Below are 27990 nucleotides of genomic sequence, written 5' to 3' on the forward strand. Positions count from 1 at the left end.
GGGTCTGTTAACTCTGGGAGTGCCCTTGGTAGTAAGAAAGCCCCTTTCCTTTCAGAGTGCAGAATGAGTGTGGGCTATCAAGAAGGCATATTTAAAGTCAGTGTAGCTATTAGCCCGTTGGCCCTTAGCTATTTGAAGTGCCCTAGTCAAGGCAATTAATTCAGCCTTTTGTGATGAGGTTCCCATTGGCAGGTGGGGCACTTCAACTATGTCAATGGAAGTGACCACTGCATACACTGCCTGGCAGGACCTCCAAGATGTTAAAAATATTTCCCAACAGGAGCTCTTTGTTGACACAAAAAATCCCTATCAAACCAAATCAAAACAAAACAAATTAAAAGATATCCAGCTTTAATTGGATTCCTGTGCTCTCTGGTGGCCCCAAGGGAAACTGGAAAGCCACAAAGTGACCACAAGGGAGAAATAGGGAAAATCATGTGTTTATGTTTTGGAAGCAGTTTAAGTAGACTGAGGGAGTGGTCCTGACCTTTTCTGGGAAGTGGTCAAAATTTGGCAGGCAGCCTACCTTGACCCTCTCAGGGAGGGGTCTAGATGCAAGGGGCACAAGGGCCAGGCCTCCAAAGATGGAGTCCAGAGACTGGGATTTACACTACCTCCAAAAAATGAAGGCTTCCTTTGACCACACACACACACACACACACACACACACACACACACACACGGAGCTTCCCATGACTTGATCAATCTCTTTCAATAACATCAAGAGGAAAGTTCAGCAAGAGCAATTGCATTAGTACTAGCAATGAGTCATATTTTGTCCCTTGAGTGAATCTATATTTTATAGCCTCTCTCCTAGCTCAGGAATTAGTGCCATCCAGTGAGCAGCTTTAGAAATGGCAGGATCTTGCACATGCCCTCCAAAAGCCATGCTAATTCAGGTGTGTTGGATCTATGAGCAACCAGACAACTTCAGAAACTCAATGCAGAGAGCAGCGCTGTGCATCATCTACTGTGGAGAACCCGAGATTGCACTGACCTCATGATGACGACTTGCTTCTGTGCTGCTGGGGAAAAGCTGGGTGTGGGCTGAGAGGTTCAGAAATCTCAGTCTCCCGCAGGGGGACACTGAGAGGACTATATAAAGGGCTGGTGGAGGGAGGAACTCACCAGCGGACGGACGCTCTCCTGTTTCTAGGGGTTTGTGTTTGTGTAAGAGAAGAGGAAACTGAAAAGTGAAACTGACTTAAAATCAACCAGAAGAGGAAAAAGAAACTGAATCCCGAGACCTCTGGGACCCAGCCAGTTTCCCAGCCTGAGGCAACACAAAGCAAAGCTAGGCTGACACATGGTGTTTATGAAAGCAGAGTCCCACGAGATAGTTATTGTTGTAGTTTAAAAAGCGGCTGAGAGAGTAAGACACCATGCAACAGGGCTCACATGGAGAGGTTTTTTTATTGGGGAAAGGGAATGGGAGAAAGGAGGGAGGGGGAGACTGGCCTCTGGAGACAGGAACAGCAGGAGAGAGAGGCAAAGAGAGAGACAGAGGGACTACAGAGACAGGCAGAGAAGCAGAGAGAAAAGAGAGGAAGAGAAAGAGAGAGGGGGGGGGAGTGGGCAAGGTCCACCTTTTAAAGGGGAACACAGTGAATGTGCTCAGGAGGTGCTCTTAGTGGTTTCAGCTGAGGAGGTATCCTGTCAGGACCCCAAGGGCAGGCCAGTTACAGATGTGGGAATAGTCACAGTTAGAGTTCAAGTTCAGACATTGCTGCTCCGTACTAGGAAGCAGACATGAACTTAGATGGCTGTGGAATTCTGGTTGGTTGTTTTGCTTAGCAACTTGCTACTGCTAATGGCATACGAGGTTAAGTGCTCTCCTGTTAGACCCACTGCGTTTGCCTTTAGCCTGAGAATCTCAGTCAGGTTTCCTCTGTAGCCCCCTTCTTGCCCCTTTACAAAAGTGCAGATTATCAGCAATGAGGCAGCCACACTGTAAATCATAAGAAAAAATTCTTACTTGCTAAGTCTAAGTCCTTCTCAGAGATAGGTGATGGGGTGATGTTGTGAGAAAGGAGGGCTGAGGTTATGTAGTCTTTAGTTGGAACCCCCATTCCCTGGTTAGTGCCGAGCTGATGGTACCTATGCTAACTAAAACAAGTCTCAATGGGACTGAAACACTCCTGTGGTTTCTGCTCTCACTGGATGAAGATAGTGTGAGTCTACTGGCATGGACTGATGTAGTTTTGGACATGGAATGTTCCAGAAAGGCTCCCCCTTTGATGGGTCTAGAGGGTCCCAATAGTTCCGTCCACTGAGAGTTTCCTAACTTGATGGCCTCACTGGAAAATGGTGGAAATTTGTGGATGAAGTAGTAAATCACTGGATGCATGTACTTGGGGATGCGACCTTGTCTCAGGCCATCCTTCGCCTCACTCCTGCCTCCCTGGACTCCACGACATAAGTGTTCCCTTCAGCATGCCCCTCTGCTGCCACAATCCCAGAAAATACACAGCCAACAAATCACAGCAGCAACCTGAGACCATCAATCAATATCCACCCTCCCTCCTTCATGATTTCTCTCAGGTGTTTGTCACAGCAAGGGAGAAGTGTCAGGGAGTTGGGGAGGGATGGGGGGAATGAAAGCAGTCATGACTCAGTCGACTGGCTCTGACCCTGACAGAGAAAAAGGACAAGAAGAAGAAGCTGACAGGGGGCTTTTCACCACGGGAAGCCATTATTTGAAAGCAAGCTAGAGATGACAGACATTTTCTCGCTCCTTCACTCACACAAACACACCTGAGAACATCCTTGACACTCAGAGTGCCAACCCAAGCAGGGACCAGAGACATACATATGCAGGTTTGTGGTCAAACAATGTTCATATGTAGGGTTGGAGCAAGATGAACAGCAGGTTGAGTCCCAGCATTTTACAGGCTTGCTTGTTAGCACTTAGGGCAGTTTTGTTGGGGATTATCAGTTACCTTGGTGAATATATGAGAAAAGATGTGAGAAAGTGACCAAATCACCTCTCTTGACTTATGCTGAAGGAGTGAAGTGGGAAGCCAAGGGACCTAAGGCAGGAGGGTACACGTGTGCCAACCTCACTAGCAGGGTCACATTTACTGTTACAGATTCTTTGCTAACAGATACAAGTTTGCATTTCATCAAGGAAGCCTTAGTCACAGTCCAGCCTGTTCAAGGTTGTATAAGGTACAATGATGCTATTTTCCTTCGGAGAAGTATCTGAGGCCTAGGAATGTCATGTGACCTAATTCTTCTCTGGAGGAAGAGGGCAGGCATTTCTGGGTTCCTACCAACATACCCTCTTAACAAATATCAGCATCACAGGTTTTCATGTCTGATTCACAAATTGTCACGTCCTCGTATAGCCCTAGGGAGAGGAATGCCATTTCCTGAAGATGTGGTCCAGTTATGTCCTATAATCTATCCAGGGTCTTTGACTGGGTTCTTGCCTTGAATTCCTGTCTGGGCTTCCCTCAGCAATAGACTGTAACTTGTTAGCTATATAGACCCTCACGTTGTTTTAGTCTGTGTTTTGTCCCTGCAATAGGAAGGGAAACAAGGATAAAAGTCAAGATCAAGTGTGTCCCTGTGCAGATATCAGACATCAAATCTAAAAAGAACAGACACTTCAGGCAGCAAAATAATTAATGCCACTCTTTCTTATTAGTACTTAAGTCTAAGACAGTGAGAGTACAGTAAAATTTTTATTCAGCCAGAACACTGCTTAATGTTCTATCATGTGTTATTCATTAAGTTTATTATTTTTCCAGAAATTCAAATGCTGTCTACTGATGGACTTAAGTACATACAAAACCCTTTAATATTTAAAATAACAGGGAACATTGTTACAGCTGTCAGAATGTCCAGTTTTAAGAACCTATTAATCTAATATATTCTAATTGCTGATAAAATGTTCATATATACTTAGAAGAAAACTAACGCCGATGGAGAAACATTTTCTACCCCAGAGGTGGTTGTCGGCCTCATGTTGGGCCAATCGCCTCTCTGCTGCTGCACATCAACCTTGAGGTTTAGGCCATTCCAGATCTACCGAGGAAATACCAGTCATCAGTTTCGTGATGTTCCTGAGTATTTTTCAGAGCGCAAAGAAGTTTTTATATTCCTTGGTATGCAACATTTCTAATGGAAGAAAGAATTCTCCCTCTAGTACCCATGCAACTTCCTAGTCCCACCACCAGGCTTCAGTTACCAAGTTATTCTCCCACCCAGTGTCCTTCCTAGCATCTCTAATGCGGGTTCATTATAGCACTGTTGAATAAGGGAAGTATTCACATGACAGGGACATCTTCCTAATAGTGACTATAAACTGTTTCTTCATGGCTTTATAATCATCAAGGATGAATCAACATTCTCTTCATCTCCACTGGAGTTTCCACTCAAGTTTGAAATAAATATTTATTTCAATTGTCACGATGGTAGACAGAACCCCCCCCCCCTTATTTTCATGCAGCTCCACACTCATAGGGAAAGCAGAGTCGGGAAGAAGTCTCCCTTTGTGCCTCCCTCAAGTCTGACAATGTAATCGTCTGACTCTATTGGTTTGCACAGATACGGCCCTTCTTACTTTCTCTGTTCTCAATTTCCCAATTAGGTTGCCATCTGAGTTAATGTTGCAACTGAATTCATGTTTATGGGACACTGTAAGTTAAGGACTAACTGGTAAATTGGAAGAAGGATTTTGTCTGTCAACCTTTGTTGTTTCTTGTTTGTTTTTAGACCTGAAACTCACCATTCAGTTTCTATTTTGAGCCCAATTAATATTGAGCACTATTTTGTAAGCTTTGAAATTATACAGTAAAACAAAATCCCTACCTTCCATGCTTTAGAAATGTGTGCTAATAGTGGCTATATAGGTATATACAATCCAAACTAACAAGATAATGTACAAAATCATTAAATATTGACATGTATAATTCTCACCACCCTCCACTACCCATTCCAGGTCATGCTCAGACTGATGTCCAACTTGTGGTAATCCTCCTGTCTCAGCTTCCAAGTGCTGGAATATTGTCTTGAGCAACTGCCCCTGGCTCCTGAGTTTTTTGATGGGCACTGTTATCTATGTAGAACAAGGCTGTGCAATCGCTAAAATAACTCAAGGATGGAAAACTCACCCATGTGAGGAAGTTGGCTACTTTGAATAATTCTAGAAACAAACCCAAGAGAAGCATCCAAAGAGGGTGATTAAAGAATTGTTACCATGGAAACTATTTCTAAGAAATAAAAAGCAATCTAGGCTGTTTGCCAGGATCTTGTGTCTATGGCTCCAACTGGTTCCCCTCTCAAAGCTCTCTCTGATACAGCAATTCAGGTACTAACATTTGATAGAAGGGTTCCTATCCATGAAGTTGTTAAGTATATTGAATGGCAACTTGGTAAGGGTTTCAGTTTCCTACAAGCAGTAGCGCTGTGGGCACCGTGTCACCCTCACTTGTCCCCATTTTCCCCATCCTCATGCAAAGAGACTGAAGGAGCAGCCTTCTCAGCATCGAGCACCCTCTCAGCTTCTTTAGCAGCTTGCTGGCATTCTTCATTCAACTCCTGAAGAAACGCCAAGATGTGCAAGGCCTCAGAATCAAATTCATTTTCAGAAAGTCGCCTTAGGGCAATTCTTTGAAGTTTGTTTATCATCTTTCCTTTAGGCTTCGTCTCCAGCCTTATTTTCACACCCTCCATAAAATGATGGATGGCCTTGTCTTCACACTTCATTTGAAACAACTGGAAATTGCCATACTGTAGGTGGAGCAACTGTTTAAGGCCTGGTGTGAGAACATTCTTGAATTCTTTCTGGAAGTAATAATCAGCTTCTTCATACTGGTTTGCCATGGCATAAAGTCCAGCAAGGTAGCTACAGGAATGTTCGAGAAATTCCTTGATCTCCTCTGCTTTCCTTAAGTGGTTAATCGCCAGTTCTATTAGTTCCTGAAACCTCGTTTGATTCCCATTCAATGCAGTCTCTCTTCTATGAACCATTCCAAGGACTTTTGACCTGTAACAGCACCCAACATGGTAATGCGCATAGGCATTGTTTGGCAGGCATTTTAAAGCCTTTCTAAGCAGCTGTATGGCTCTGTCCGCGTCATGTGTCTTGTAATAAAACTTGGCTGCACTGAGCAGCACATCTGTCGCATCTGGGGCTTTCCTTATGGCTTCTTCAACTAGTTCCCATGCTTGGTTTTCATCTACCATCTCAAGCTTCAGTGCCAAGAGGACTTTAAGATAAGAGTTGTCGGGAGAAAGTCTATGGGCTTCTTTCAGAGAGTCAATGGAGTCCTGCCGTGCTGGCCAGTAGTCCAGACGGTAGCTTGCAATGGCCCATCCAGAGGTGAATTCTGGGTTCTCCGGGTCCTTTTCCAGAGCCTTCTCAAAACACACCTTCACTCTCTCATTTTGGTTCTGGGTGCACTTTAATCGGGCCCACCCTTCCTCACAGTCAAGCTCAGGACTCTCGATCCTGTAGGGACTGGAAAACTTCTCACAGACCCCTCTCACCTTGTCGAGAAAAGCCTGTGCTTTTGAGAATTGGCCCATGTGATAGTAAACCCAAGCATAGTTTCCCCAGGTGACCAGACTTCTGATTTCTACTTGGTCAGGATGCTGTTGCTGGATGAAACTTTCAGCATCCTCTAAACACTTCAGTGCTGCCTCGTTTTGGCCTCTGAGGTGCTTGACATAGGCCAGGATGTTGCACATCGTGGCTTTACACTCACTGTTCTGAAACTCATCCTTGTTAAACACCCTGTCCTCAAACTCATCCAAGGACTCATCTCCCGCTATCAAGTTCCAGGTGAAATGGCATTTTAGCTGCTGGAGCCTGCTCTCCAAGGATTTCTTTATAGGTGTGCTGTGGGACAGAAAAAAAAAAAAAGAAACAGTCATTTGGGAGACACCACACACGTTCACCTGTCAAGGAGTGGGATCACAGCAAATATTCCTTTCCTTCTAAAGAGTGTTCATCTAAACATAACCAAGGTGCATGCTTTCCTTTCCTTTATTTCAATATTTGTCATTTGTCTGAATTACTGCATAAGGAAGTAAGAGTTTGCTAATTTTAGGCAGAAAAACTGACAGAAGGAAGTGAGTCAGTCCTAGACGGCATTTGTGTTTCCTAGAAAGACTGTTTCTGTTAGCTAGTTACTGCCTTTGTGTTGGAGGGTCACTGTGGACCCCAGCACAGCTTCAGTGTTATTCCTGGAGCTTTTTATTTAGAGATAGTAACTGAATTTCTTCTTACAACATCCCACCACAATTCTTCACAGACCTTGAAAGAACAGTATTCAATTTCATACGGAAGAACAGAAAACCCAGAATAGTTTCAACATTCCCGTACAATAATGGTTCATCCAGAGGCATCACCATCCCTGACTTCAAACTCTACTATAGAGCTATAGTAATAAAAAACAGCTTGGTATTGGCATAAAAACAGACATGTGGAACAATGGAATCGAACTGATGACCTTGACATTAATCCACACACCTACGAGCACCTGACTTCTGACAAAAAGTAAATGTAGTACAATGAAAACAGGAAAGCATCTTAACAAATGGTGCTGGTCTAACTGAATGTCAACATATATTAGATTGCCAAGAGATCCATATCTATTGCCATGCACAAAACTCAAGTCCAAATGGATCAAAGACCTCAACATCTGATATAGGCTCAGGGAACAGAACTCTACTCCTCTAGAAGAGCAGTATTTGTTTGCAATTGTCAATCTGTCTCTCCATCCCCAGTCCAATTTTTAATGTATCTTTAATGTTCTTTCTTTTTTTAGTCCAACATCTTGAAATTTGATCACATTACTTGTGTCTCTTATTTAAACATTTTTACTCTCGTCTGCTGTTGGATTACTCTGTTAACCACTTATTGTTAAAAGATAGTTACTATCTTTGTTTTAAGTTCTTTTATTTTGCATCTTGTACTTTGCATTGGATGCCCCTTCCCCTGCCTTCTTCTCTCTGTTTCATTGCCCTCATTCCTGTCTCAAAGCCTCCATGTGCAGTGTTCCCACTTTCACTTTATATCACATGTGCTCTGGTGCCTCCCCCACCCCTTCTCTTTTATATCACATGTGCTCTGGTGCCTCCCCCACCCCTTCTCTTTTATATCACATGTGCTCTGGTGCCTCCCCCACCCCTTCTCTTTTATATCACATGTGCTCTGGTGCCTCCCCCACCCCTTCTCTTTTATATCACATGTGCTCTGGTGCCTCCCCCTCCCCCCTCTCTTTTATATCACATGTGCTCTGGTGCCTCCCCCACCCCTTCTCTTTTATATCACATGTGCTCTGGTACCTCCCCCCTCCCCCCTCTCTTTTATATCACATGTGCTCTGGTGCCCTCCCTCTGATCGCTTCTCTTTTAATGTCTCTTTTCTGTTGTCTTCTGATCCTGATTCCATTTGTAGTTCCCTGACATCTACACACATTCATATAATTACACATATGTAAAGCTAAGATTCACAGATTAGAACAAGCAGTGTTTGCCATTCTGAGTCTGGATTTTCTTACTTAATATTTTCTAGTTCTATCCATTTTCCTTCAGAGTGCATAATTTCATTTTGTTCTTTAAAAACACATTCTAATTAAAACATAACTGTGTCACTTCCCCCTTTCCCTGTTTTTCCTCCAGTTTCATTTGTCTCCTCCCTCAAACTACTCTCATGCTCTCCACTCTCAAATTAATAGCCTCTTTTTCTTTGAGCATTTTGCATATTTTTGGATATGTATGCAAAAATCTACAGATACAATCTTCTGAGTCCATCTTTTGTTGTTTGTGTGTATTGTGTGTATTTTGTGTATTGTGTGTATTTTGTTGTTTATGTGTATTTAGAGTCTGAACACTAAGTAACCAGTTAGGTAGCTCATCCCTAGGAGAGGCTAGTCCTTAATTTCTTTTAAATGGCAGAACAAAATTCCATTGCATGGACCACATCTTCATTATTCATTTATCATTGTTGGACACCTAGGCTGATTGCATTTCCTTGTTTCATAAAGAAAGAAACATGTTAGTTTGCAACAAACACGGATGATCTGCAAAAGATTAAAGTCCCTTTGGGCATCTGCTCATTCGAACTACTTATATCTTATTTCCAATCACTCTTGAGTTTCACACATTTTACCATCATTGGGATATTTCATCTAACAATTGTATTATATATGCTAGCAATGCCTCAAACCTTTATTTCAGAATGAAATACAGTCTCCATACCCTTCCCCTGTTTCTTCTTCTTACATTGGTGATGTTCCATTTTGATAGCTTACTAATACTTTCACATTCTTGTTTAATTTCCCTTTGAATCTTATTCTCTCGGATTTATAGTTTATACCAAGGATAGGGTGTGTGGCTGCAGGAGAGGCTTATAGGCATCTAGCTCCTTTCCCCTCTCAGGGTACCATTGTGACTCTTAAAGTTTTTTTCATTTTTTAAGATTCCCTTCAGTCTTACCCAGAGACAGAAAAAGAAATAAGCAGGAAACAAAGTAACCCAGCACAGAAGCCTCTGGAATGTTGTGTATTCTTACTTCATTTTCCATGCGGTCTGTAAACCAGCTATGTACTGTAATACTACAGTTTCTGACTTGAACAATTGATAGTTTGAAAGCCACATAGAGTGACAAGGATCGTGTTTGACAGTACTGAACCTCCGTGCTACCAGACAGGAGACAGAGCTGAGAGGCAGTGAGTGAGAGGAGCTCCTTCCTTCCTGTGCTCTGTTTAGTTCACAACCCTTCTGCATTCTGAGATTAATCCATCAATTACAAGTAAAATTCAGAAGAGGGGGAAGCAGTGTTAGTAGTCTAAGTACATCTTTAACAATAAAGAATTAAAAAAGAACACTGTTATATAAAATTCATATTAGATACTCTCAATTTAATTTTGCAATGAGAGTGGAGGTGGGTAGAGAGGGGGGAGGGAGGGAGGAAGGGAGGGAGGGAAGGAGAGAGAGAGAGAGAGAGAGAGAGAGAGAGAGAGAGAGAGAGAGAGAGAGAGAGAATTCACAAGAAAAATTCTCCCAGATCCATCTTTATAAGAAGTCCCTGTAAGATCAAACAACCCTCTCTGATGTCAGGTAGATAAGCAAACCTGGAGGAAGCCACGGGGCATCTCTACGACAGATTGACAGCTGTAGAGACAGAGGTGTGAAAGGTAAAAACAGGACAGGCCTCTCTTGGGACCTTGGCTGCTTAGGATTTGCCTCTGTCATCAAGGCTGACTGCATTCTCCTCACCAGCGGAGAAAGGGAGGGCATACCTCATGGTTGCTGTGCCTCTCAGCTGTGTTGAAGGGCTCAGAGCGGCTGCAGGCAGCTGCAGACAATCTCGTCCTCTGACTCCTAAAGAAGCGCTACAGACCCATATATATCACCAGCAGCTGGTTTCCTTTCCTGTTTCTCTGCAGCTGACCCCACAGAAGAGAAATCGAAACCAGAAAAAACGATGTCACTTTTTGTGTACAAATGAGTTGAAAGAGAGCCAAGCCTTTCAGGGACCAGCTTTGTGCTGTGAGTCAGAAAGTATTGATGTCTTAGATTTGCAACAGAGAGGGTAATCAACCTGGAGAAGGAAACCACAGCATCCGGCCTCATTATCGCCTCAATAGTCCCTCCTCATTCTCCTCACCCCTATGACCACAGGCCACTGTAGGGAGCAGTTTCTATTCCCCAGGAGCAAGGATTTTTCTCTGCTTCATTCACTAAGCTCCTTTTCTTCAAGGATAAGCGCATACTCCATGGCCTGGCAGGGACTTGAAATGCAGATGTTGAATGAATGGACACACAGTTCCAAGTTGGAGCTCTGATAGCCCTCCACCTGCATTTCAAGTCTGTGGCTCCCTGAGGGAAGTGACCCCCTGCCTCTGATTTAGTTTCTCCTGTTGTGAACTGGAAACAATACTGCACCAGATCACCATGGTGATGGGAGGATGAAGTGGGTGAATGAATGAAATGTTCTAGAATCATGCCTGGCATCTAGCAACTAATGTAATTAGTAACCAAAATCATTAACTGGAAACCAGAAGGGGCAAACTTTGGATATTTGCTTTTTCCAGAGCCTGAAATGGTCTGACATTCCATGACCTCTCATGATCACTACCAATATGGAGGCAAATCATTTTGAGAGCACTCTATGCATCCCTGGCTCCCTCGGGAGCCACCTTCTGGGGCAGCGTGTGCATGCCCAGGTGTTCCGCAGCTCTCATCTGTGATGAAAGAGAAATGTGCTGGCCTTGCCTTTTCCTTGTGCTTGTGTTCGTCAATCTTGGCCATCTGCTAGTCTTGGTAAAGCACAGGTCTGCCTCTGTCTGTGGAACTGTTTCCAGAGACACTGGCAAATGAGAAAGCAAACAAGATGGGGAAGGCCTAATCTAAATGTCAGTAGCACAGCAGAAGGAGGGAAGCTGGCATGAGCCCCCATGATGAACCATACTTGACCACTTGAATGTTTGTAATACTGCCCTCTCCCAACAACACTCCATGAAGACTCACATGAAGACTCTTGTTTTTGAAACTTTGAACACTGACTTCCACCAAGAATGATCCAAGTGCCTTCCAGGCCTCAGTCCTTGAATGAGGTGTCATCATTGGTCCCTCGTTTTCTCAGGCATTCAGCAACTTGGCCTGAGCAGCCACTGGCTTTCTGGGCTCTCCACAGAAGGATACTCTGGGACTATACGACCTCTGATTATGCAGGACCATCTAACACATCCCATATTATAAATCATTTGAGAAACTCTGGCCCATATACTACTCTTGAAAACAGAAGAATTACAGAATATACAGACCCATAGGTCAAAAGGTCATAACACAATTTCCCGATGTGTTTTCTGGGTCACACCAAGACCCACGACTAAAAGTAGATTCTCACCTGCTTCATTTCCTTTTGTCCTTGCTGACAAATCAAAGTGTTTAAAGTGATTTTCCACATGAACTTCAGCAGTTAATGTAGTAGTGAACCAGCTTTGCATCTCTGTTTCCTTCCTCAGAACGTACTTTAGTTAGATTACATGTCTTTCCCAAAGGTCCATGTCCCAAAGTCTTAGTTGACAGCTGATGCTCCCAATGGTTCCAATGAAAAAAAATTAGGTCATTGATGGCATGCCTCTGAAAGGGATTTGGGGTCCTAGCCTCTTCCTGTCTCATTCCTTAGGTCCTGGTCACCATGTGACAGGAGCTACCTCTGCCCTGTTCTCTCCATTGTAATGTGTTTGCTGCAGGCCTAAGTGACCAAGTACAGAAACCTCTAACACCACGAGCCAAGATAAATCTTTTCTCTTTTTAAGTTAGTTGCCACTGGTATTTTGTTATAACCTCAGAAATTTAACTAACACAGAAATAAATCCAGCATTATGTCTTTTGCTGTGGTTCAAATGTATCCCCTGAAGTTTCTGTAAGAAACTTTATTCCCATGTGCCAGTGTAGTGAATGGGGCACCTGGTGGGTGGTAGGATGCTGAGTCATAGGAGCCAATGACCCAGCATAAATGGACCAATACTGTTACCATGGGAGCAGGTCTCCCTAGGAGAGCCGTTGTTTCTTTCTGGCTCTTTTATCTTCTTTGCTTTTCCACCTTGAGGTTGCTCACCAGGAAAGCACTTGACACTCCCTCATCTCCTACATCCTGGCCTTCTTAACTGTGGGGAAGCAAACTTCTCTTCATTATGCATTACCCACTCCATGGCATTCTGATAGAAAAGATAAAAGGACTAAGGGTCTTCTTTTTCAAAAAGTAAATGAGTGTGTTTTGGGAGAGAGAGAGAGAGAGAGAGAGAGAGAGAGAGAGAGAGAGAGAGAGAGAGGAATCTAGAGAACAGAGAGAAGGGAAAAGACTGCCCATGACCAGCACCATGGAAATGGGAGAACAGGAAATAATAGTGGAGCCATCGAGATATAACATAGTAAAGGAAGCAATAGAGAGAGTAAGGGAATAAGAGAGAGAAAGCAGGTGGCAAGAGTTAGAGGTAGATAGATAGATAGATAGATAATAGATAGATGATAGATAGATAGATAGATAGATAGATAGATAGATAGATAGATAGATGATAGATAGATAGATGATAGATAGATGATGGATGGATAGATAGATAGATAGATAGATAGATAGATAGATAGATAGATAGATAGATGATAGATAGATAGATAGATGATAGATAGATAGATGATAGATAGATAGATGATAGATAGATAGATAGATAGATGATAGATGATAGATAGATAGATAGATAGATGATAGATAGATAGATAGATAGATAGATAGATAGATAGATAGATAGATGATAGATAGATAGATAGATAGATAGATAGATAGATAGATAGATAGATAGATGATGATAGATAGATAGATGATAGATAGATAGAAGATAGATAGATAGATAGATAGATAGATGATAGATGAGTACAGTGAGACGAGACGAGCAGAGAATAATGGCTGTAGTAGGAGCTGTGGGCTGCGTTTCTGCACGACTAGCTTTACACCCGGTGCCACTCTGTAGAAGGAGCGGCCGGACGCTTTCCACCACTTGGCTAGCTTTACCGGAAATAATTACATGGAAACTGTATTCTTTTAAACACTGCCTGGCCCATTAGTTTCAGCCTCTTATTGGCTAATTCTCACTTCTTGCTTTAACCCATATTTAGTAATCTGTGTAGCACCACAAGGTGGTATCTTACCAGGAAGGATCTTAGCCTGCGTCCATCTCAGAGAGGAGAGCTATGGCATCTGCCTGAGGCATCTGCCTCACTCTGCTTCTTTCTCCCACAATTCTGTTCTATCTACTCCATCTACCTAATTTTCTGTCCTATTAAAGGGCCAAGGCAGTTTCTTTATTAACCAATGAAAGTAACACATAGACAGATGACCCTCCTCCATCAAATGGCAATAGCCAGGTTATAAGAAGGATGAGTAGCTGTCAGGATGGAAGCCTGTCAGCTAGAAGGAGTTTAGAGTAGAAGAGGGGATGAGAAAGGCAAGGATGTTTGCATGAACTTTGAAATATATAACAGGTGATAACTGTGATGGTGATGGTGTTTAGAGACCAGCATGAGGTTTAATATACTGATGGTGCCATGGGTAGCCATATGTCCCTTCTATCAGGTGAGGGAAATGACTGCTTTTTGGCAGATAAGAACTAGTTTCACAAGTTCCTCAGGAATTCCAATTTTATCTGACTACCAGAAATCTTCTTATAGTCTCTCCACTCCCCTAATGATAGACAATTAAGTTGACCTCATTTTTTTGGTTCTAGTGACCAGTGTTGCCTTTAGTATGGGAGGGCAGATATTTCTTTTTACCAAAAAGAAAAAGAAAAAAAGATATATTAGGACCAGCAGTAGTAGTGCATGCCTTTAATCCTAGTACTTGGGATGCAGAAGCAGGTAGATCTCTGAGTAAGAGGCCAGCCGCATCTACAAAGTGAGATTCAAGGCAACCAAGGCTACACAAAGAAACCTGTCAGAAGAAGAAGGAGGAGGAGAAGGAGGAGGAGGAAGAGGAGGAGGAGGGAGGAGGAGGAGGAGGAGGAGGAAGGAGGAGAACGAAGAAGAAGAAGAAGAAGAAGAAGAAGAAGAAGAAGAAGAAGAAGAAGAAGAAGAAGAAGAAGAAGAAGAAAAGGAGGAGGAGGAATAGGGCAAGAAATGGGGGGTAGAAGAACAGAAGGAAGGAGGGAGGGAAGGAAGGAGGGAGGGAGGGAGGGAGGGAGGGAGGGAGGGAGGAAGACTGAGGAACGTTGTGGTTAAGAGCACTTGCTGCTCTTTCATAGGACTGGAACTCAGCTCTCAGCACCCAAATTGGGCAGCTCACAGCCTGTAACTCCAGATCCTGCACATCTGGCTCCCTTAATCTGGTCTCACACATATGTGACACATTCACAGACACACATGTACACATAATAAAAATAAATTAAAAAAAAACCACTGAGGTTTAAAAACAAAACAGCAAGTAGACAGGAGTGGACAGGTGTGGGCACCACCTAATCAAGCTTGGCTTCTCTAGAGGCTTTTCCTAACATTTGGGATTTCAGAGATAAAGATTCAACTCACTGGGGTTCCTCAGAGAAGGACTTCTATATACAGGCCAAAGCTCATAACAATGTATGCTACCTTCAAATAATGTAATGATCCAACTCTTTGCCAAGCAAAACATAGAAACAAGAGCATGTGAGGCTCTGTCAGTGGAGCTTGCACCCTTAGCTGATGGAAATGGGGTGTGGCTGCAGAGTGGAGCAGACTTGCCCTTCTCTGCGCTCACATCAGCCATGCACCTCTGGCCTCACTCAGGCCACTTTCTGCCTGAGCTTCTGTTCGTGTCTATTGCAGACAGGCTGCTCACTCTGGAAATGTCATGAGACTAAACACCTCTGAATTAACAGCAAACTCTTTCTGCTTTCCATTAAACATATTGAACATTTAAGTAGCTATCAAAATCCAGAACTCTGGGAAAACGTTGAGGCTTTCAGAGATACTGGATTCAACTTCAAAAAAAATCACTTAAAAAACTAATAAAAATGTAGGAGCTACCTACTGCAGTCAGTCTGTTCCAGAGCCTTCTCCCCATTGGTTCAGGGGAGAGAGCAAGAAGGCCAATCCCTGCTTGCTTTGAGCTTCCCCGTAGGGGGAAAGCCACAGGCTTTAGTTTCACTTTCTACCTTCAGTTTTGGTTTCCCCCTGGTGGTTTTAGCCCACAAAGCTGTTGCCCAGCCCAGCCCAGCCCAGTGGGTGCAAAAGTCCACAACAGAGCAGAGCACCAAGGAAAGATCCTGAGGAGTCCTGTCCTGGTGAAAGTCCAGAGAACTGCAGCCACCTTCACAGCCACCATGGGGTAAGGATTTTCCTGCTCTGCAGTTTGAGTGAACCCAGGACACAGACATTTGCTTGTGACCAAGTCTGATTGAGTCTGCTTATATTCCTTTGCTCTGTGCTCTGGCATCTCTTTGCACTACTGAAAAGGGAACAAGGGCACTAATTATCCTGAGGGTCCAGGGATTTTGTTTAATGGGAGTGCTGTTGGCACCCAGGATGGGTGACAGGAAGCTTGGTTTAGTTTTTAAGGCTGTCTCACACAGGTAATTCAAAATACCTAGGGGAGAATTTAGCATGAATATATCTCATCGAGACAGATGATTACCTATGAGTGCCAGGTGCTTTGTTGCCCACCCCAGGTTGGTTTAACCAGTGCACAGGACACATTCTTTTTTTTTTTTATCTTCCAGGATTAAGAAACAAAAATATGGAAATACAATTTCTTCTGACAAGAGGTATTTTAGTGCCCCCCCCAACCACAAGAAACTCAATATACATGTACATATATTATACATGAAACTATATGTACTTATAGTATATATATTCAATGCATATGCGATATATATTATTATATATCCAAGAAATACTAGGTACTGAGTGGAGTCTTCTTTATGTGAATGGCTCTGATTTTTTTATGTTTGAAATTGCCTTTTGGGTTTAAAGTGCCAGTCAGTGGAGTTCTTTTTCATGGAATCTAGGACGTCACTGAGCATCTCTTGACTTGGGCAATTACTCCTCTGTCTTTGTACAAAGGATCATCAATAGTATGTGAGTATGCAGGAGACGGAGAGCAGCTGTTGTCTGATGAGACAGAATATGGAAATCACAGTGGTAGAAAAGTGTGGATCCCAAGTAACTAGAGGGCAAAAGGCTGGAGAGGACCAGTCAGGTGACAGTCATAGTCATGGGGTCAATATTCCAATCCATGCCTGGGGCTACAGTTCCCATGACTCTAGCAGGTGGCTAGGACTGGTTTGCAAATGAGTGCCTGCAGTGCCAGAAAGGCTGGAGATCTCCAGCTGTGCAGGGGATGCTGAGCAACCATGTGGGCAGTGGGATCCTGATTGCTTTCTGTCCCTGTTGCCCACACAAATGGCGGCTGCCTCTGTGCTGCTCAGCTTTCCTGCTGCATGTGCTTATGCACAAGTGCATGTGCCTCCCCCTTGGGGCACAGCTTCCCAAAAGGATCCTTGTGAGCCTCCCAGTCAAGGCAGCTCTCCCTGGACAGCTGGTGTTCAGTTGTCAGAGTGTTCTTAGCTGCCCTGACAATGTCTTTATTTCCCATAATGTGAGGGCACAATCTCTAGTTTCTGCTGTGGGCTGCTGTAGGCAGGGAAAGCAAATTCAAGCAGGATTCCATCTGATGTCCCCGGGCCATGACTAATCTTCCTACAGAAATCTGTCCATCATTCCTAAGTGCTCTGGAAAGAAGGGATAGCCATGCATTATGTTATTTGGGAGAAAGACAGAGACAAACAGGCAGAGATAGACACAGAGAGAACAGTAATTGCTTATGCTTTTGTCTCTTTCTAGGCTGGCTCATCGAGTGTTACAGGTTAAGATCTGAGTCCAGGCAGGCACAGCTGCCAGGCATTCCCAGATACACTTTTCAGATATCCAAGTCATTGTGTCCAACATCAATGAACTGGGCCAGGGCCACATGACTAGAAACAGAAATAGAGACATTTCATTACAGCGGTGTGGAAATTAGAATGGACGAGTGAGATAAGGGACAAACCCAAAGAGCACTGGGCCACGAAACTCATACCCTTTACATGGCATGAACAAAGAGCCCTGTCTCTTCTCTAGGTTGGTACATCATGAACGTTTTGAGCATCCTCTGTCCATTACTTGAAGCCTAGGAAAGGAAGTTCCGCCAGAGTTTCTCTGCAAACAGGCTTTGTTTGCTGTTGTTCTCTCTTTGGTGCCCAATCTCAAGCCGCTCTCCATAAGATCTGAAATGTCATAAGAAAGGAGAGGGGAAGCATCACAATTGCTTCCCTAGGAGATTTAAAATAGTGCAGGGAAGATTGCTCAGTGGGTAAAGGTCTTGCCAAGCAAGCACGAGGATTGCAACCCCAGTTCTGTTACAGACAGAACAGGAAACCGTCTCTCCTTCCCAAAAAAACAAGCAGGTGAAGCACAATATAAAATGCTGTCCTCTGACCTTCATATGCATGCCTTGGCTGTAGCATGCCTTACACACACACACACACACACACACTCACACATGCACACACACGTGTGCATGCACATGCACACACTCATGCATGCACACGTGCACACACACACACGTGCGCACCCAATGTAAATGTCACATGAAAAGGAGTACTGAGAAAAAACAGAGTTTAAACAAGATCCCTAAACACCGTTAAATATTGATAAATATGACTTCTTTGTGTATTTGATTTTGCTTTTCTTAATCTTCCAAATAATTTATTTTTGAGAATATGATTTAATTGCATTTTTGAGATTATGATTTAGTTATATTTTCCTTCCCTTCCCTTTTTTCTTTTTGTTCCTTGAAATCCCCACGTAATACTCTTCTTTTCTTGTTTAAAAATCCATGCCCTCTGTTTTCATTAACTATTTTTTTTTTTTTTTGGTTTTTCGAGACAGGGTTTCTCTGTGGTTTTAGAGCCTGTCCTGGAACTAGCTCTTGTAGACCAGGCTGGTCTTGAACTCACAGAGATCCGCCTGCCTCTGCCTCCCGAGTGCTGGGATTAAAGGCGTGCGCCACCATCGCCTGGCTGTTTTTATTAACTATTACTGCAATCACTTACACACACACTCAGAGTTCATGGCACAGACAGGAAAGACTGCACGATGATGGAGTAGAATTGTGGCCTCTGCAAGTCAGAAAGTCTCACCTGCTTAGGTGAGAGGCTATAGGGGCAGGCAATGTAGTCTGAGATTTATGACTAGCTAAGATGAATCAAAGACAAAAACAAAACAACAAAAACAAAAACCCACCAAAGTTCTCTTCTTGTGTAAGCCATTGGATTCTCTCTTTTACGTTTTTTGTTTGTTTGTTTGTTTTTGTTTTTGTTTTTCAATACAGAGTTCCTCTGTGTAACTTTGGCTGTCCTAGAACTTGCTTTGTAGACCAGGCTAGCCTTGAACTCACAGAGATCTGCCTGCCTCTGCCTCCTGAGTGTTGGGATTAAAGTTGGATTATTTTATAGAGCTGAGGCAGAAGGACTTAGCCATACATTCAGTGTTTTGTCTCTTTGGTCTTTTTGTAACCCTATCTCCCATGGTATAGATTCTTACAGGGGAACTCATGCTGGTACCATAATGTGTTGATTATTTTAGGTTATAGTGAGTCTAATTCTGTTTTCAAATTTGGTTTTATTATTGGAAGGACCTTAAAGATATCATAGAATGTGGGGGGTAAAGACTTCATGTCAAAAAATGTCATTTCCTACAGTAGGGATTGCATCTAATCTGTGGTTATTTGGATAGTTGGATGATCTTACTGAGAAGCTGAAAGCAGTGTACCTTCTTAGGGCACATAGTCCCATTTTAAACAGATTTAGAAATGGACTGAAAAGGGGGCTTGTAGTGATGGGAGCGGCGGGCTGCATTCCTGCCCAGCTCCCGTGGCGCCCGACTAGCTTTACCCGAAATAATTACATGAAAACTGTATTCTTTTAAACACTGCCTGGTTCATTTTTTCAGCCTCTTACTCACATCTTGACTAACCCATATCTAATAATGTGTGTAACACCACGAATGGTGTCTTACCGGGAAAGATTCAGCATGTCTGAATGGCTGGCTCCATCGCATCTGTCTCCCTGAGGAGAGGCAGGACAGTCTGGCTAACTTAGGAGAGGTGTGTCATCTGACTGAGCCATCTACCTCACTTCCTTCTTCCTGTTCTGTCTACCCCACCCACCTAAGGGCTGGCCCATTAAATGAGCCAGGCAGTTTGTTTATTAGCCAATGAGAATCCTCCATCAGGGGCTCCAGGATAATTTATTGCACTTTATCTCTTCAGCCAGACTGAAGGTAAACTTGCCTTTCCAGTTCAGATCATTGGCTTCATCTGTGACCTCCCCAACTGCAATAGCTCTCAACGGAGGGTACACGGGTAGGTCTCCACCTAGTGGTAGATCTTCTAACATGGGCTAGGAGGGATCAGCTTTCCATTCATGGGCCTTTAATAAGCCACACGAATGCTGCCCCACCTCATTAGTATGGGTTTTCATTCCATTGCTTTCCATTTTAATGTCTTTTAAATAATTTTACAGTTTACAGTTCATTGTGTATGTCTACCTTTTATGATCCCTTGGGCAAAATCGACCCTTCTCCAACTGTCTCCCACATTCTCTGCTGCAGTGACTGATGTCCACAAATTCAGCAACCCTTCTTGGGTCATTTTTCCACTTACATTACATTCTTGAAATGGCTAATTACAGAGACAGTGACAGCGTTTACACTTTCCAAGGCTAAAAGTGTATGGGGCTTGAGGCTATAGGTGTGCCTGGAAGGGGTAGCAGGAAGTGGAGGCGGTAGTGATGGAAGATTGTGAGGCTGCTGAGAGATTTCAGTTCCAGAGGTTTGATCATTAAGGGGACAAAAGACAGCTTCCATGTATGGTTGAAGCAACCTCTGTTTCCTAACCTGTTCTTTTCCTACAATTGCATAAGGTATACCTATTGAAAGAACTTGGGTGGAGGAGAAAGAAAAGTCAGGGCTTTGCACTGACTGGGAAGCTTTCCATGGTTCTATAGTCTCTACAGGTAAAAGAGGCAAACATAATTTTGGCCAAACATAACGTCATTTCCATCATCGTCCTTGTCCTGTTCCATGCGCTAGATGGTCCTCAAGTTAATAATGTTCAGGAAACTTCTGCATTTAAAACTAGTGTCATGCAGAGGAAATAGGATTTGAGCTAGAGAGAAGGATTGTAGACTAAGGTGACTTTAATCCAGGACCCACTGAGCAAGGCTTACAGTCACACACAGCTTCCATTGAGTCAGTGGTACTATGTTCTGCTCTTATAGTCTGCAGAACTGATGCTAATGCACCACAGAAGGGGATTTCAGAAAGATTCACTGTGGGATTATAAGTGGGAACTTCACTGAAAAAAGAAGACAAGGTTTCTATAGTTCAGTGGTTTTCAACCTATGGGTCACGCTCCATCTGGGGTCACAGATGGAGCATGACCCCAGTTATGATTCATAACAGTAGTAGAAACAGAGTTATAACCTGGCAACAAAATTATTTTATGGTTGGGGGTCACTACAAGATGGGGAACTGTAAAAAATGGTTGCAGCATTAAGAAGGTTAGAAAACACTGTGGTTTAACATACGTGGAGCCTGGAAGAGGAGGCCATCAATAGTGCCTAGTGTAGTCTTCATAGCATTTATAGATGGAGGCATGGGGTACGGGTGAGCTAAACTGATCCATGAGGTATCTAGATGACTGTTTCCACTGGCCTACTTTGATGACTGTTTCCATGGGCTCATGGTAACAGACATGGTAACATGGTAACATGGTAACGTCATGGGCAGTATGGTAGTTTGCTCTGTTATGGGCAATACAAGGTAGCACACCTGTATTCTACTATTTTGGCATTGTAGATGTCACATGAAAAGATGACCTTATGTAATAAAAACTCAGAAGTCCGAAATTGAGATAAAGACCTGAAAGATCCCAAGAAAACTGAGTAATTGACTGATCATCTCTCCACCTTTTCCGGACTCTTAAGCCCTGAAAATTCCCCCCAAACCACCAAAGGTTGGAGGTGTGTTTTTCCGGTCGTCTCAAGCCACACTGCAATGACTTTTCCTCAATACTGAGTGTTGAACCCATGGACAGGTCCTATTTAGGTCAGTTCAGGTGGCAGGCACTTGTGCACATTGTCCTCAAAGACATAAGGAAAAGGGGAATAGTTTTGTAGAGTTCCAAACCTTAGGACAGGAGTCTGACATGTATGCTTGTGTGACCATGTCCAGTTTCAACGGAGAGGAGTAACCTGCAGCCTAAGTCTGTAAGTACACGTACATAGACGTGCATGGACAAGGAGTCTCTGGTAGTTCTCATAAATGGACCTGAGAGATTGATGGGAAAAAATAGTGAGAAATTCTAAAGAAACAAAGTGTCACACTTCCAGGAAATGAGCAAGAATGTTGTAAAATGTGTTTTGCATGGTGTCAGTTTCTGGCCGTGTCTCACATAACCAATCTTTCTGCTTCCTTCTGGCAGAGAGAATGCTGGTGCTGATCGGATCAAGGAGAATCTGCTTCAGCTGAGCTGTCACTTCACGTGGATGCTGCTGTTTGAAGACATTGACATACCTGATTTGGAAGTGAGAATCTCGGAGCAGGTCGAGTTCCTAGACATCATGAGCACAGTGGGGATGCACAACCTCCTGGCCTACGTGAGACACCTGAAAGGCCAGCATGAGGAAGCCCTGCAGAGCCTGAAAGATGCAGAAGCCTTGGGCCAGAGAGAGCAGTTGGGCAAGAGAAGCCTGGTGACCTGGGGCAACTGTGCCTGGGTGCATTACCACATGGGCAGCTTGGCAAAAGCCCAGAGCTACCTGGATAAGGTGGAGAATACTTGCAAGGAATCCCTTCCGCTACAGGATGGAGTGTGCCGAGATGCACTGTGAGGAAGGCTGGGCCTTGCTGAAGTGTGGAGGACAGAATTATAGACGAGCCATGGCCTGCTTTGCAAAAGCTCTGGAAGCTGAGCCTGAAAACCCCGAATACAACACTGGCTATGCTGTCACCATCTATCGTGAAGACTTCGATGACAATAATATTTCTCTGGAACCCCTAAGGAAGGCTGTCAGGTTAAATCCGACATATCCATATACTAAAGTTTATCTTGCCCTGAAACTTCAGGATGTAGGAGAAACAGATGAAGCAGAAAGACACATCAAAGAAGCCCTCAGCAGCACATCCTGTCAAACCTATGTCTTTCGTTATGCAGCCAAGTATTACCGAAGGAAAGGCTGCACAGACAAAGCTCTCCAACTCCTACACAAGGCCTTGCAGACATCACCTGACTCTGGCTACCTGCATTACCAAACAGGGCTCTGTTACAAGCAACAAATGATCCAAGTGAAGACATCCAGAAACAAACAGCCCAGAAGGCAGGGCAGCATGCAGGAAATGGCACAACGGGCCATTTCTGAATTTCAGAAGACTGTGGAACTGAGGCCCACATTTGAGATGGCTTACGTTTGCATGGCTGAAGTGCAGGCAGAAATTCGCCAATATGAAGAAGCTGAGGCAAATTTCCAGATGGCTCTGAACATGAAGAACCTTGCGGGTCATACAGAGCAGGACATTCATTTCCGCTATGGCCGTTACCAGCTATTTCATCAAAAATCAGAGGACAAGGCGATCACCCACTACTTAAAAGGTCTAAAAATAGAAGAAATGTCCTATGCCCGGAGGAAACTACTCAAAGCTTTGGAGAAAGTGGCTGACAGATGGGTTCGGCAGAATGTTCGACCTGTGGAGAGCACCAGCCTCCTTGGGTTAGTACACAAGCTGAAAGGGAACACGCATGAGGCCCTGCTGTACTACGAGAGGGCTCTGAGGCTCATTGGGGAGATGAACCCTGAGTTCTGAATGCAGCTCACCTCTGTGAAGATAATGTACCCATCACTGAGATTCCATCCTTCCTAACTGACTGCTTTCCCCAGACCTGCATACTTGCTGGAATCCAATCCTAAATGCATTGGCTCCTGCAACCTCTTTCCCACCCTCATTGTCCTCTCTAGGAGGAACTTCTGTCCCCACTACATCTGCTCACTTAATGGCCAGGACTGACTCCTGCTGTTCTAGACCCTTCGAGCCCTGTCACAAACCTTTTTCCTTATGTTTGTGCTGTGACAAAGAAAGTCTTCATTGTCTGCCTGTCAATGTCCTGGACAAAGAAGTCTTCTCCAATTAGGATTCATTTTAGGTCATCAGAAACTCTTATAATAGTACAACCTCAGAGCAAAAGACATGAGCAAAGGAGAGAGTTTGAAAGCGGGGAGGTCTCGCAGTCCTGGGCATTCAGAAGAACCAAGAAGACTTTCAGCTTATTAGAGAAATACAAGGAAAGCCCTTTTAGGTGGCATAGCCTGAAAATTATATAAATACCTTCATTCATTAGTTGTATGCTAAAAATATCAAGTTAAAGCAACTGCAATAACAAATTTGTTATGTTTTGTTGATGGCATTTTAAAAGATGCAATTGTCTATTTGCATAGTATCTTGGATATCTTTTATTCTCAGCTTGATACTTGTTGGAGTCATTTGGAAAGGACTGCCTCCATCAGAATGGCTTATGGGCATATTGTTCGATTTTGTCTTGATTCTCACCTGCTGTTGGATGACCTATTCTACAGTGGGTGGTTTCATCCCTAGGCATGTGGTCCTGGTCTGTATAAGATATCTAGCTGTAAGTAAACCAGCAGGCAGAATTCTTCCATGATTTCTATTCAATTTCCTGCCTTGACTTCTTGCCCTGAGTTTCTTCAGTGATGGATTGTGATCTTTAAGTTTAAGTCAAATAAACATTTTTCCCCAAGTTGTTTTGGGATATGGTGTTCATCACAGCAATAGAATACATAAGGTCATGAAACAGCAATAGCAGTGAATGGAACAATAGCAGCCATGGAGAAAAAGAAGGTGTATGCATATAAACACTGCCCGGTGGTTGAGTGTGTGTGCGTGTGTGTGTGCATCTGTGTGTGTGTGTAAATGAGAGCTAATTGTTTACTTCTCTGTGTCATGAATTGCAAGGGTGATTAATGTCACCATCATCCCATCCTAAGGGTTGGCATTTATGAATGCCAGAGTCTGATGCTAGGGACAGGCTTATCTGGGTCATTCACACAACACCCGAGAAACGCACAGCTGAAAACTGTTTTCAGATTTACACATGATAAGACAAGAACATGTTTATTAAGTACAAGCATAGGAAATAACTCATGTACTCCAAGAAGGCTCATGTCAGGGTTGACTACTAAGTCTACAAATGAAGTAGGAGAGATACCATGGTAGAAGGAAGGGAGAGAGGGTGGGTCCTGAAAACTTTATTAACCAGCCAGTTTGAGAAGATAGCACACCTCTCTTTCTAGGACCGTTTTCCTCTTGCTCCAAGGGAAACTTTTGCATGATTTCTCAAAGAAAGATGCTCAGGTTAAAGAGGGAGGCCCCTCATGTTTGTGTTTCAAACAGGATTATTTTGAAGGGTGAGTATCTTATCTCCTTCACATAGATCCGCAGAACTGAGGTCTTCAGCAGGATCTGAAGAAGACATTAGTAATAAAGGTGTCTGCTCATAGTGAAGTGGCCGATGGCTGATGTTTTGTATAGTTTATAAACTGGTTTTCCAGCAATCTCCCTTCCATTTGAGAATTTTTTCATAACATGTAACTAGAAGGAGCTTAGGATGGGTGAGCTTGTGTGTTCCTGGCTAACATTAGTGTAGAGTTAATCTATAGAGCACAGATTTCAGGGGACAGTGAATCCTTAAGGAATGAAGACTTAGTCTTACAAGGAGGAATTTCTGAGAATGGGGCCTCCATGGTAAGAAGGCTTATCAATACTTTGAATCATATATAATCAAAATAAAAAACAAAAACCAGGATCTTAGCTGGACAGTGGTGGAGCATGAAGGTACATCTCTGTGAGTTCAAGGCCAGCCTGATCTACAGAGTGAGTTCCAGGATAGTCAGGGCTACACACAGAGAAACTCTGTCTTGAAAAAGACAAAACAATAAAAAAAAAAGGGGTCTTGCTATGTAGCTTGGGTTAGCCTTGAACCTGCATTCCTGCCTCAGCCTCCAGAGTCCTGGGTTAAAGGAAAGGAAGGGATGTAAAGACATACATGTCTTGCTTCATACGCAGTCTGCATTTTTATTTTAGTATTTAGTGTGTGTGTGTGTGTGTGTGTGTGTGTGTGTGTGTATTCCATGGCATGCATGTGGAGGTCAGAAGACAATTTTCAGTTGGCTGTTATCTTCCACAATGACAGGCTCTCTCTCTCGTTTCTGCTGCTGGGAAGTGTAGCCCCAGATAAATTCCCTACAAGTTTCAGGCCACATCTGTTTTCTCTTCCTCCCATCTTGCTGTAGGATCACTGAGGTTGCAGATCTGTGCCACTATACCTAGTTCTTGGGCTTTCACAGCTGTGTGTGTGTGTGTGTTTTTAAAAGATTTATTTATTTATTAAGTATACAGTGGTCTGCCTGCATATGTCCCTGCAAGACAGAAGAGGGCACCAGATCTCATTACAGATGGTTGTGAGCCACCATGTGGTTGCTGGGAATTGAACTCAGGACCTTTCTAAGTGCAGCGAGTGCCCTTCACCTCTGAGCCATCTCTCCAGCCTCCCACAGCTATGTTTTTAGCTCCCACCATTGTGCCACCCACACTGAGGAGCACCTCTTTGCTCATATTTATTATTTCAGCTGTTTGGGGTTTCATTTGCTCTTCTTTCTCCCCTCAGCATTTAGTCTATCCTTTGTTATCCAGATTCTTTTCACACAGAATTGGGTGGAGGAGACTTTTAATCTTTTGGGCTAAGTCCCAGAGTAAATACTGCGCTTACCAGTCACTACAGTTTGGACCAGAGAAAAACATAGAAACCAGAGCCGTAGAGGAATGTGTACCTACCTCTCCACGTATATGGAAGTAAAACCATGAAAAAGTAAATGAAATTTTGTACTATTTTTCTGTGAGTAAAAGCAGTACAGCACTGAAGCCTTTGTGCCTTAATCCTGACACACACACACACACACACACACACACACACACACACACTTACTTTATTTTTAAAGATTTATCCATTTTAATTTTATGTATCTGGGTGCTTGCCTGCATGTACTGCATGTACATGTGGACCACACATGCTCTTGGTGCCTGCAAAGCCCCAAAGCGGACGTCAGCTCCCCTGAGACTGGAGTTACAGAGGATTGTGAGCTGTCACGTGGGTGCTAGGAACTGAACTCTGGTCCTCTGCAAGAGCAGCGAGCACTCTTAACCACTGAGTCATGCCCCTAGCCCTCAAGCAGCATCTTTTAAATCGTGAAACCCACTCACGGGTTTCTGAAGCATGAATCATTGCCGAATATCCTAGACAATATCACTCATAACCTCAAAGTTCTGAAAGAATCTGTATTCATCTAAATCGGCTTCATTTTGTTTTGTTTTGTTTTTTCCCTTTGTTTTGTATTTGATGTGGACGGGTGTTTTGCCTGCAGGTAAGAACGTCTGTGTAGCACATTATGTGCAGTGCCCATGGAGCCTGGGGATGGAGTAACAGACATCTGTGAGCTGCCATGGAGATGTTGAAAATCAAACCCTGGTCCTGTGGAAGAGCAACCACTGCTGAGCCGTTTCTCCAGTTCCTAAATCAAGCTTTTTTTTTTTTTTTTGCTTGTTTGTTAATTAGTTAATTAATTTATTTATTTTACATCTCGGCCTCAGTTTCAAGGTTTTATCTGGAAGTCCTGGAGGTGTCGTAGGATGACTGTCAGGGCCAAATTAAATCACTATTTAAAAATTTTTGTAAAACCACCTAGGTGGGTGCCCTTCTGAGCTCCCCTGCTATAATATTATTTCAAATGTGTACTCCTATGTGGTGTCTTTAGTTCAATATGCATAAGTAGTAAGTTTCTAGTCCTTCCTAGCATGCTTTTTGCCCAGAGTTCAGGTTTTACTTTTTATAAAATTTTGAAGACAGTTATTCTTAAATTTGTTGCTCCCTTCCCACAAGTGATTATCTATAACTGTAAAGAATGTTCTGGAAGAGCCTGCTTATCTTGTTGTCCTGAGGAAAGGGTTTAGCAATCATTTAGTTTGCCTGGGAGGGATTTGCCATAAGACAGCTGCATTTTAAAGTGATACCGCCTGGCTGACATTGCAAACACTAATGAAAGGACCCATCTTGTGGTCCCCACAAAAATCCTGAAGGAAATTTAAATGGGTTGAACCATATCTGTAGGAGCCCCAAGGCCTCCCTAGTCCTCATCCAAGCTTTCTTCTATCCCTAACATTTAGAGAACAGGTCTTTTATTGAAAACTTCCCATTGTTTGGGGAGGGTAAAGGTAATCTGCTTGGTAAGTTTTTCTGGAGAGACATAAACATCTACTCATGTCAAATAAGGCACTATCCGCAGAGCCAAGAGTCTATTTAGAGAGCTGTTGAGGTTACTGGGGTTACTTACAGGTGTG

The 27990-nt window shown here is 43.4% G+C and overlaps 2 protein-coding genes across 2 annotated transcripts; one reads left to right on the top strand and one right to left on the bottom strand.

Annotated features, from left to right (window-relative positions):
* Nucleotides 1-4175: 4175 nt before the first annotated feature.
* LOC119819562 (interferon-induced protein with tetratricopeptide repeats 2-like) lies at nt 4176-10402 on the bottom strand. The gene is made up of 2 exons (XM_038337810.1): nt 10257-10402; nt 4176-6847 (listed from the first exon to the last, which is right to left on the bottom strand). Exons 1-2 carry the CDS (start codon nt 10259-10261, stop codon nt 5431-5433), a joined length of 1422 nt encoding a protein of 473 aa, XP_038193738.1. The 5' UTR covers nt 10262-10402; the 3' UTR covers nt 4176-5430.
* A 5250-nt stretch (nt 10403-15652) lies between these two features.
* On the top strand, nt 15653-24337 carry LOC119820997 (interferon-induced protein with tetratricopeptide repeats 1-like). The gene is given in 3 exon segments (XM_038339793.1): nt 15653-15814; nt 22010-22375; nt 22377-24337. Coding segments are annotated over 3 exon segments (1383 nt in total). The 5' UTR covers nt 15653-15809; the 3' UTR covers nt 23389-24337.
* Nucleotides 24338-27990: the final 3653 nt, after the last annotated feature.

This window comes from Arvicola amphibius, chromosome 1 (assembly GCF_903992535.2).
Source record: "Arvicola amphibius chromosome 1, mArvAmp1.2, whole genome shotgun sequence".
NCBI lineage: Eukaryota > Metazoa > Chordata > Mammalia > Rodentia > Cricetidae > Arvicola > Arvicola amphibius.